Genomic DNA, 12,707 nt, shown 5'->3' with positions numbered 1-12,707 from the left:
CATTTTTTTGTTGGCTTGGCCCACGGGGATTTGAACTTTTAATCTCAAGGTTTACGCAATACTTCATAACAAGGCAATCAACAATTGAATTGCCCCCCATGGTCTTCATTTCAAAAACAATTATTCCACACAAAATTTAAAATAAGAAAATCCTTTGTGCTTTCCCACTTCATTTTTTAATATTTGCATATCGACACACATGCAAAATGAATGAATAATACTTTAGTTTTTAATCAAATCAAAGAAGTATTTTTTCTTGGCTTATTTAAAAAACAACAACAACAACATACAATGTAAAAGAGTACTCATACAACAAAAGAGAATCATAATATTTCTCACATGAAGAGTTTCCTCTCATATAATCATGGAAAGATAAAGGACACCAAGTCAATGTGTTCCCTCTTTTAGTCTTCATCAAAAAGTAAGGTGACTCTTCAATATAAGGTTGATTTTTAATTGAACATTATGGAGATAATGGGTTTATGAGAAATTATTTATGGCTCATCAAAGTGGAGAATAGATATTTATAGACAATTACACTTGGATATGGGTTTTAAAGAAAAATCTCATAAGAGCATATCAAAGTAATTATGTTATTAGTAGAAAAATACTGATTTCATTGTTAGTAATTCAACATATAAAGTTGTAGGACTAAAATTATGTTGTGGAAGATGAAAACCATAATAACCTATAACAATAAAATCCCAAGAACAAATAGCTAAGCTTCTCGAAAGGGAGAACTAGGTTTGTCCAACCATAAACCCCTGGATAAAGTTTATTGTATAAATGAATTAGATTTTTTTTTAAGTAAAAATGAATTAGATTGTATAAATGAATTATATTGTGTGACCATTATTTGAAAATTACTTCTTTTATCAATCAAAGAGAAAAATTAAATTGAAATTACTTTAAAATTATAAAATCTCTACTTAAAAATTTAGATTTATATAACCATTATTTAAACAATCCCCTCTTCTATATTATTGGTAAGAAAGATATCCATTTATTCACTACAAATTAAATTTAAAAAATTGTAACACTAAATTTATGCCATAAAAAATGAAAACCTTTACGAATTATAACAATAAGTTTTTAAAAACCGATAAATGAAGTTGCTAGAAAATTAAATTTGTCTAACTGATAAAAACTGAAAAACGGTTATAAATTATAACAATAAAATTTCAGAAACCAATAAATGAAGTTTCTATGAAAGGAGAAATTAAATTTATATGATAAAAAATAATTGAAATGTCTGGAAGAAGAAAAATAAAAATAAATCCGGAAAAAAATAAAAATAAAAATAAATTGCCAATTAGTTGAAAAACTACGTCGTAGGAAGTTAGGTTGAAAATGTTTCGACTACTATAAAAGCTCGCGTAAGGGGAACATCGCTCTGTGTCAAATATTTTGAACATTCCCATCTAGTGCTTCTTGGTGTTCGTTACCCGTGTACAGTTACGTTCGCTCTCGTCCCAATAATTCCCTCTCTGCGTTTTGTGTGCGAGAGTGTCAATATGGGCGAGGGACCCGCGATCGGAATCGATCTGGGGACGACGTACTCGTGTGTGGGAGTGTGGCAGCACGACAGGGTGGAAATCATCGCCAATGATCAGGGGAATCGAACCACTCCTTCCTATGTCGCTTTTACTGATACAGAGCGTCTCATCGGAGATGCCGCCAAGAACCAGGTCGCCATGAACCCTATCAACACTGTTTTCGGTTAGTAATCCTTCCCACCTTTTCTCTGTTACTATTTCTCACGCCCATTTATTCTCTGTTACTCTTTCTTACGCTTCGAGGTAATTTTTTCCAACAGCTTTGTTTTATATATAATTTAGTAGTTGTATGTTTATGGGTTTTGGATAGACCAGTTCAACAGCTTTGTTTTATATATAATTTAGTAGTTGTATGTTTATGGGTTTTGGATAGACGAGTTTAGTTAAGACAGTTTTTGATGTGAAGTTACTGGTTTAATTTCCCAATTTTATCTGGTGCTCTGATAAGACACTCCTTGTTGTTGAGTTAAGACAGTTTTTGATGTGAAGTTACTGGTTTAATTTCCCAATTTTATCTGTGCTCTGATAAGACACTCTTGCTGTTCAGTTAAGACAGTTTTTGATGTGAAGTTACTGGTTTAATTTCCCAATTTTATCTGGTGCTCTTATAAAACACTTCTTGCTGTGAAATCACCCACTCAATTTCCTGCCCGGATTGAGGTGATATATTAGACATTAAACATTATAAAAAGTAAAAAACAGGGTAAGAATTTAAATTTGAAGCACCTGTCAAATTTGACAGTTTTGTGGTGTTCAAATTTTCATTTTCGATAGTTTATTACATAATAAACTATAATAGAAAAAAATTGGCTGTATTTGATGGGCAAATTCCATCCCTGAATGGACATAATTCAGCTTACAGGTTTTGGAGGTGATGGATGGGATGGATGACATGCTGTATGACGGCACTTGCGTAGAATTTGCATCTGTAAGATAGGTTTGTTGTTAGGTTGTGTGTATAATTTGCATTTGTGTTCCATCTAAATCAGTTCTTTTGTGTTATTGCAGATGCAAAGCGGTTGATTGGTAGGAGGTTCTCTGATCCCTCTGTTGTCAGCGATGTGAAGTTATGGCCTTTCAAGGTCATTTCAGGGGTTAACGATAAGCCCAGCATCGTTGTCACATACAAAGGGGAGGAGAAGCATTTTGCAGCCGAAGAGATCTCTTCCATGGTTTTAATAAAGATGAAGGAGATTGCCGAAGCTTATCTTGGAACCACAGTTAAGAATGCTGTGGTCACTGTTCCTGCATACTTCAATGATTCTCAAAGGCAGGCAACCAAGGACGCAGGGGCAATCTCCGGGTTGAATGTTATGAGAATCATCAATGAGCCCACTGCTGCTGCTATTGCCTATGGGCTTGACAAGAAGGCTAGCAGTTCTGGTGAGAAGAATGTTCTTATCTTTGATTTGGGTGGAGGTACTTTTGATGTGTCTCTGCTCACAATTGAAGAGGGTATTTTTGAGGTGAAGGCCACTGCTGGTGATACACATTTGGGTGGTGAGGATTTTGATAATAGATTGGTGAACCACTTTGTGCAGGAGTTTAAGAGAAAACATAAGAAGGACATTAGTGGTAATGCCAGAGCCCTCAGGAGACTCAGAACTTCCTGTGAGAGAGCTAAGAGAACTCTCTCATCAACTGCCCAGACGACCATTGAGATTGATTCCCTTTATGAAGGTATTGACTTCTATACCACCATTACTAGGGCTAGATTTGAAGAATTGAACATGGATTTGTTCAGGAAGTGCGTGGAGCCTGTTGAGAAATGCCTGCGGGATGCGAAGATGGACAAACGCTCAATCGATGATGTGGTTCTTGTTGGTGGGTCTACTAGGATCCCCAAGGTTCAGTCCTTGTTGCAGGACTTCTTCAATGGCAAGGAGCTTTGCAAGAGCATTAACCCTGATGAGGCTGTTGCATATGGAGCTGCAGTGCAAGCTGCTATTTTAAGTGGCGAGGGCAATGAGAAAGTGCAAGACCTGTTGCTTCTGGATGTTACTCCCCTTTCATTAGGGCTTGAAACTGCAGGTGGGATTATGACAGTTCTCATCTCGAGGAACACTACCATCCCCACCAAGAAGGAGCAAGTCTTTTCAACTTACTCAGACAACCAGCCTGGTGTGTTGATTCAAGTTTATGAGGGTGAGCGAACTCGAACCAGGGACAATAACTTGTTGGGTAAATTTGAGCTTTCTGGTATACCCCCTGCTCCCAGAGGAGTTCCCCAGATCACTGTGTGCTTTGATATTGATGCCAATGGTATTCTAGATGTCTCTGCTGAGGACAAAACCACTGGTCACAAAAACAAAATCACCATTACAAATGACAAGGGAAGATTGAGTAAGGAAGAAATTGAGAAGATGGTTCGTGATTCTGAGACATATAAGGCTGAAGATGAAGAACACGTGAAGAAGGTAGAGGCCAAGAACACCTTGGAGAACTATGCTTACAACATAAGGAACACCATTCGAGATGATAAGATTGCAGCAAAGTTAGATCAATCTGATAAGAAGAAGATTGAGGATGCCATTGAACAGACTATACAGTGGCTGGATGCTAACCAGCTTGCAGATGCTGATGAGTTTGATGACCAGAGGAAGGAGCTGGAGAACACTTGCAATCCTATCATTGCCAAGATATACCAAGGTGCTGGTGCTGATATTCCTGGTGGTGCATATGGAGCTGCTGGCTCTCCTGACCAGGGTTATTCTGCTAGTGCAGGTGCAGGGCCTAAAATTGAGGAAGTTGATTAAATAATTTTATCTTTATTACTTAGAAAATGACAGAGCACCCTTAAAAATCAGAATTTAGAAGGTGCATAGTTTCTCAGTTTTGGGCATAACAATTGAATGTTACTGTTAAAGGGATTTGCGTTGAAATAATTGAAATGTAATTTTTGCTGTGGTGGAATAAAGAGGATATAGTAAGTGGATGGTCTCTGAATTTTAAGCACGGAATACTACTCTTTTGACCCTTAAGAAAAGAAGATGATTATAAGAAAAGAAGATGATTATTGTTAGATATTCTATTTTGTTTTAGAATGGAAGTTACATTGTTTTGTAATTGATATTATACCGTGGAAGTTAAGGTATATTATCTCTACATTAGCAATTATATAAGTTTTATATATTACATACCATTGGTTTCTTCGAACGTCTTCATTGTAGATTTTCTGATATACCTTTAGATTTAATAGTTGTTTTAGAATGAAAAGATTCGAACAATTGAATTTTGTTTGATTTTGATTTTTTTCACATTAAATTTTGAGGTTTAGATGCTAGGTATTATAGTACAATAGACAAATGTCCATTATTATTTAGTTGATCAAACTATATATATGAAGAGCAGAGAGAAATTCAATTTGATTATATAATGTTGTTTACAAGTTAAGAGATTTAATTCAACATAAATCTATAGTGGTTTTTTGCCTCTATATAAACCATGTATAGTTTCTTATTATTGAAATTGTAATTTTGAATCATATATTATTATTAATATTTTATATTGAAAGTTCATTTTCTTTTTAAATTATTTTACTTTTAATTACTTTTCCCTTTTCAGCATTAACATACACATATATAAATAGGCTTTCTAAAGTTTTTTTTTTAGGATGTATGAGTTATATTTTTTTAAAGTTGTATGAGTTACATATTTTCTTTTTCATCTTACTAAGAACTAACTAAATTATTTTACTTTCAATTACTTTCCCTTTTGAGCATTAACATACACATATGAGTTATATTTTTTTAAAGTTTGCATGATGATGTTGCTTTCTTAAGTATTTATTTTAAGTTGTATGAGTTATATTTTTTTAAAGTTGTTTTCTAAAGTATTTTGCTTTCTTAAGTATTTATTTTAAGTTGTATCTTAAGTATTTATTTTAAGTTGTATGAGTTATATTTTTTTTAAGTTGTTTTCTTAAGTATTTATTTTAAGTTGTATGAGTTATATTTTTTTAAAGTTGCTTTGTTAAGTATTTATTTTAAGTTGTATGAGTTATATTTTTTTTAAGTTGTTTTCTTAAGTATTTATTTTAAGTTGTATGAGTTATATTTTTTTAAAGTTGCTTTCTTAAGTATTTATTTTGTTTTCTAAAGTATTTTGCTTTCTTAAGTATTTATTTTAAGTTGTATGAGTTATATTTTTTTTAAGTTGTTTTCTTAAGTATTTATTTTAAGTTGTATGAGTTATATTTTTTTTAAGTTGTTTATTATTGGGAGTGAATGAAATATACATTATTTATTTTAAGTTGTATGAGTTATATTTTTTTAAATTTGTTTATTACTGGGAGTGAATGAAATATGCACATTTGCACCAGATGATAAGGCATAAAGTGAGGAAGAATAGACATGTCCAGATGATGTAACGCCGTAAGGCATAAAGTGAGGAAGAATAGACATGTGAATGAGGATTGTTGAAGGAGTATTCCGAATATAGATATTTGTAAATAACAATAGGTGCAAAGCTATATTGTTGAAGGAAGAATAGACATGTGAATGAGGATTGTTGAAAGAGTATTCCGAATATAGATATTTGTAAATAACAATAGGTGCAAAGATGAAGTCTAAATACAAGTGACTAAAGAATACATTTTCGATGTTGATGATGCACATCATTTAGCACTACATCCCTAGACTCCCAATATGTGATGCACATCCTTTAGCACTACATCCCTAGACTCCCAATATGGTGCAGTCCATAGACTCCCAATATGGTGCAGTCCATGGATCACTGTTTGTAATGAGCATGCAATTCTTGTAGAAAGGAATAGCAGCATGAATATGTCACATGTCACACAGTTCTTCTAGAAAGGAATAGCAGCATGAATATGTCACAGAGATATAGACCAAAACTAGAACTTTCATTAAACCATAACTTTCATTACAAGAGTTTATTGTCATTGGTTACATTTTCTAAATGAGCAAACTAGAACTTTCATTACAAGAGTTTATTGTCATTGGTTACATTTTCTAAATGAGCAAAGCAAACCAACATCAAACTACCAGACTAGCTGCGGAAGGCCAATCTCAGACACTGGTTAACTGGTTCTTAACTGGTTTTGATGCAGAGACCGCCAGGTTCGGAGGGAGGGAAAAGATGGCAACTCATTAGTCCTCCTCCTTACCCTCCTACAACAAACAAGGCTATTTGCACGCCACTTCTAGTTTCGGATGGAGGGAAAAGATGGCAACTCACTAGTCATCCTCCTAGCCCTCCTGCAGCAAACAAGGTTATTTGCACGCCTATCCCACGATGGAAACTCATTAGTCCTCCTCCTTGCCCTCCTGCAGCAAACAAGGCTATTTGTGCACCACCGCCAGGTTTGGATGGAGGGAAAAGATGGCAACTCATTAGTCATCCTCCTCGCCCAAGGCTATTTGTGCGCCACCGCCAAGTTCGGATGGAGGGAAAAGATGGCAACTCATTAGTCATCCTCCTTGCCCTCCTGCAACAAACAAGGCTATTTGTGCGCCTACCCCACCTCTTGCAGAAAACATGAATATTCACACAAGGAGGGTTGCCTAAGGTAGGTTTGTTTTATTAACTAATTTTTAATTAAGTAATGGTTGTTTATGGTTTTTTAATGTTGTTTTTTTAACTAATGTTTTATTAAATTTGACCAGTAGATAATTGTTTAATAGTCTAACAATGGATTTGACACTCATTAGACATCCTCCTCACCCTCCTGCAGCAAACAAGGCACGCCTACCCCACCTCCTGCAACAAAGGCGGATATTCGCACAAGGAGGGTTGCCTAAGGTAGGTTTGTTTTATTAACTAATTTTTAATTAAGTAATGGTCTTTTATGGTTTTTTAATGTTTTTTTAACTAATGTTTTATTAAATCTGACTAGTAGGTAGATAATTGTTTAATAGTCTACCAATGGATTTGGCACAAGGAGGGCTACCTAAGGTAGGTTTGTTTTGTTAACTAAAATTTAATTAACTAATTTTTAATTAAGTAATGGTCGTTTATGGTTTTTTAATGTTTTTTTAACTAATGTTTTATTAAGATAATTATTTAATAGTCTAACAATGGATTTGACACCTCCTGCAGCAAATGCTAATATTCACACAAGGAGGGCTACCTAAGGTATTTTTTTTTATGTTTTTTTAACTAATGTTTTATTAAATCTGACAAGTAGATAGTTGTTTAATAGTCTAACAATGGATTTGACCTTCAATAGATAATTGTTTAATAGTCTAACAATGGATTTGACCTTCAATATTAAGACAGAGAGCAGGGACCTTCCCTTCAATATTAGGACAGAGAGCAGGGAGTACCTTCAATACCTTCAATATTAGGACAGAGAGCAGGGAGGCAGCAATATTAGGGAGGGAGGCAGCAAGGCCGGGAATTCTAGAGAGGTAATAAAAACAGTTGGTAAAAAATGTGAAAATTTTCACTATAAAAAAAAGATTGCTTTTTTATACTAAATTGGATCACTATCAGTCATTGTTTCTTATGGTGTCATTGTTTGTTATGGTGTCAGGGAGGTGGGAGTTCTAGAGAGGTAATAAAAAGAGTTGGTAAAAAATGTGAAAATTCTAGAGGGGTAATAAAAAGAGTCGGTAAAAAATGTGAAAATTTTCACCGTAAAAAATGATTGCTTTTTTATACTAAATTGATTCCAACAGTTCTAGAGAGGTAATAAAAAGAGTTGGTAAAAAATGTGAAAATTCTAGAGGGGTAATAAAAAGAGTCGGTAAAAAATGTGAAAATTTTCACCGTAAAAAATGATTGCTTTTTTTCACCGTAAAAAATGATTGCTTTTTTATACTAAATTGATTCCAACAGTCTATGGTGATGTAAAAAATTTGTTATGATGTAAGAAAATAATGATGTTAGAAAATATTCCAATGGTCTATGGGATAATGATGTCAGAAAATATTCCAATGGTCTATGGGACCACTATCAACGCTATTCCAACATTTGTTATGATGTAAGAAAATAATGATGTCAGAAAAATGATGTTAGAAAATATTCCAATGGTCTATGGGACCACTATCAACGCTATTCCAACATACTATGGGACCACTATCAACCCTTTATGTCATAAAGATATTTGTTATGATGTCAGAAAATATTCCAACAGTCTATGGGACCACTATCAGCACTATCAGCCTATCAGGATGTCAGAAAATACTCCAACAGTCTATGGGACCACTATCAGCTCTATGGGACCACTATCAACCCTTTATGTCATAAAGATATTTGTTATGATGTCGGAAAATATTTGTTATGATGTTAGAAAATATTCCAACAGTCTATGGGAAAATATTCCAACAGTCTATGGGAAAATATTCCAACAGTCTATGGAGATATTTATTATGATGTCAGAAAATATTTGTTATGATGTTAGAAAATATTCCAACAGTCTATGGAAAAATATTCCAACAGTGTATGGAATGTCAGAAAATATTCCAACAGTCCATGGGACCACTATCAGCCCTATGGGACCACTATCAGCACTTTATGTCATAAAGATATTTGTTATGATGTCAGAAAATATTCCAACAGTCTATGGGAAAATATTCCAACAGTCTGTGGGACCACTATCAACTCTATGGGACCACTATCAGCCCTTTATGTCATAAAGATATTTGTTATGATGTCAGAAAATATTAGAAAATATTCCAACAGACTATGAGACCACTATCAGCACTATCAGCCTATATTCCAATAGTCTATGGGACCACTATTAGCTCTATGGGACCACTATCAGCCCTTTATGTCATAAAGATATTTGTTCTGATGTCAGAAAATATTTGTTATGATGTCAGAAAATATTCCAACAGTCTATGGGACCACTATCAGCTCTTCCTTGCTTATGTCATAAAGATATTAGAGCAATTAAGTCACATCTTTCTTTCATTGCAGAAACGTTAAAGGTCTCTTCCTTGCTTATGTCATAAAGCTATTAGAGCAATTAAGTCACATCTTTCTTTCATTGCAGAAACGGTAAAGGTTTGATTATCGGTGTGAATAACTATATTTTCACATGGAGAGAGGGAATGTTGTCATTGTTAAACTTCTTCGAGTCACATTATTAAACTTCTTTGTTATTAAACTTCTTTGTGTAACGCTCGATATGCGCATTTATTAAATTGCTAAAAAAAACTATTTCAAAGGCACAAATTAAATTTTTTAATTCTAAATTCATTATCTTATAATTATACCATATAACTTACAACATCATTTTGACATGACGTGTTACTCCATTTGGTACACATATCCATTTGGTACACATGGAAATATTTTCTCATATGAATAAGGTGAACGTGTTACTCAATTTGATACACATATCTATTTGGTACACATGGAAATATTATCTAATATGAATAAGATGAACGTGTTACTCAATTTGGTACACATATCCATTTGGTACACATGGAAATATTATCTGATATGAATAAGGTGAGTCTTTTAGTTTTTTTAACAATAAATATATATTTTTTTGATTTAAAAGAAATAATAATAATAAATAAATAGATAGATTTTCACAATAATTCATAATGCTGGATGACTCTGAAATATTTCTTGTCTTTTCGTTAGACACTTTACCTATTAGTCTTTAAGTTTAAATAGAAGAGAGAAGTAATTACTAAAGTTACAATGATCGAAGATGTGGTGTTTGAAGACGTGTAAGACAACTTCTTTTTATTTATTTTTGGATTACTTACTTTAGCTATAGACAGAAGCCCATATAGGTCTGATTCAATTATGTTTACATATAATAAAGCTTTGATACATCTCACAAGTGATATAATTTCTCCAATATATTTGGAGTGGAATGATCACCATGCATATATAGAGTCCCTAATTATTAGGTTTGAGATGGGGTTCACGCGTTTTAAGTTTTCCGATTTATGAGGTTAACATCTCAGAAACGTCCCCATTGTGTGTGAGCTTCGTGGTTTTTAAGTGGGAATTTTAATTTTTTCCTTTTAAATCTAGAGTTTCCTCTTTCATTTTGTCTATGTAATTAATTATGATAAGATTACTTTTTTTTATCATTTGAAATACAATTGATCCATAGGGAAAATAAACATATTTCAAATTCAAAACATATTTTAATTCCAATATAATTTTTAGAGTGAGTGTGTTTATATATATTACAATGATTAATATAATAGGTTATATTGTGATTATATATAAAAGGCGATTATATTTACATATATATATGTATATAGAAGGTGATTATATTTAAAAACTATTTGAAGGGTCATTTTAATTTCATTTTGTTTGGTTATATAATTTTGAATAAAATTAAGATTTATTGTTATTGAAAATTGGATTTTATATTTAAATGGAAATAACGCCTTAAATCTTGAGTACTTAAATTGAGACCAATGCTCAAGATGAAATAGAAGAACAATTCAGAATTACTTAAATTGAGACCAATACCCAAGATGAAATGGAAGAACAATTCAAAATTGTATTTATTTCTTAGAAGATGCAGCAATGTATGCTTCCACAGAGGAGATCACATAAAACAGAAACCAAATCCGAGTGGATGGGGAATGGAATTAATCAAGGGCATTTGCCGAACCAAACAACAAACAACAATCTACTCATGTTTCCATATTCGTGTACATTTATTGAAAAGTAACTAGTTCAATCACTAGAAAGCGATTAGAAGAATCACTTGACCTCCTACGCTTACTTATGCCGCGGAGATTAATCAAATTTTTGATATGGGATCAGATGAACGACAAGAAAGTACACAGTTCATTCTCTTCTTCTCAAGAATTTGGCACAGCACGTTGGATCCGTCGAACAGAGGGGGCTGACAAACCAGGCCGGCGCAGAGAAAACGTTGATCTCGGTGCAGCCATTGAGGGCTGAGTTATGAAAATCCATTCAGAGTGAGATCATTATCTCTCTTGTTGGTCAGCGTAGGTGGCAGAGATTTGCTGAAAGCGCTGAACTCAATTTTTTGGAGTACTCAAGTCAGTAATTGGGGTTGTTGGGCTTGATTATTCTGTCGACATTCAAAGCCATCATCCCTATGTAGCGGAAGGTGTTCTGTAATTCAGTCTATGAAGTCGAGAACCCAAGTGATATTGGTGCAACATCTACTCCAAAATTTTGAGAGTTGCATACGTCTCTCTGATCTGAGGCCGAGATCCGAACCTCCTTGTGCCAGGTCGAAAATGCACCCCCCGTGCGCCGCTTAAGTGTATAACGTTCTTTGGGCCCGACGTCTACTTTCTTGCTGGTTGTGTCTTCATTGGAAAGCATTTGTTGGCAAAAGGTGGTTTTTTCATCAAGGTTATAAATATATGCCAGACAATGTGTCATATCTTTTATAAAAACAACTCTATTGGCTTGCCAGGTGACGAAAACAACATCATGTGTCTCGCAATCAGAACCAAACAAACTAATGAATATACACTTTCTAACAATCGAAATGAGTGGAACAAATCAAAAGACCATAGAACATCGAATTAAAGCAAGGGGAACAAATCATAACAAATGAGTGGAACAAATCAAAAGACCATAGAACAACGAATTAAAGAAAGCGGAACGAATCATAACAAGAATGGAAAATGGGGAATTATAAGGAGGAGAACTATTTGTATGAATTGAAACAAAAATCTTGGCAACTATGAATATTCTTGTAATAATATGAATCCATCAAACAGAGAAAAGCTTATACCAGTTTCGGCCACCACTGAGCGGATGACATTTCCATCTTCCAATTGCTTCAAGGAAAGTGTACTAAGCACAACTGTATGCCTCAGTTGATGTTGCAGAGGAGGGTACGAAGGAGGGTTAGACATTACCGCCAGAAGAAATGACCGCTATCGTTCGCCTCATGACCAGAGCACTGATCAATAATGTTTGCCCGAGGAAAGGAAGGATCATGAACAGATATGAACGCGGTGTGGGTCGTTACGATAACGAACTACCGTAACTTCTAGCACAACGTTTATTATAACCGTTTACGATGATCGAAGGGCAGAAATCTTTTTAATCGTCTAACATATTAAATCAACAGTCCAAACTAGTACACGGTGGCACAAAAGAGAGTTTATTTCAAAGATTTCAAATAGAAAAGCCTTACGGCTTAATTAAACAAATATGTATAAATCATTTATGTTTTTATTATAGCCAATGTTGTTTTTTAATTTAAAGTATTTT

General features: G+C 33.9%; 1 protein-coding gene across 1 annotated transcript; it reads left to right on the top strand.

Annotated features, from left to right (window-relative positions):
* Positions 1–1,514: 1,514 nt before the first annotated feature.
* LOC149186187 (heat shock cognate 70 kDa protein 2-like) lies at positions 1,515–4,312 on the top strand. Its single transcript, XM_089409243.1, has 2 exons — positions 1,515–1,719; positions 2,565–4,312. Exons 1-2 carry the CDS (start codon positions 1,515–1,517, stop codon positions 4,310–4,312), a joined length of 1,953 nt encoding a protein of 650 aa, XP_089265369.1.
* Positions 4,313–12,707: the final 8,395 nt, after the last annotated feature.

The sequence above is a fragment of the Pinus tabuliformis genome, chromosome 3_1, assembly GCF_031772625.1.
Source record: "Pinus tabuliformis cultivar Carrire ecotype Pingquan chromosome 3_1, CPIR1, whole genome shotgun sequence".
Classification (NCBI taxonomy): Eukaryota; Viridiplantae; Streptophyta; class Pinopsida; order Pinales; family Pinaceae; genus Pinus; species Pinus tabuliformis.
This window is presented reverse-complemented; position numbering and strand designations above follow the sequence as displayed.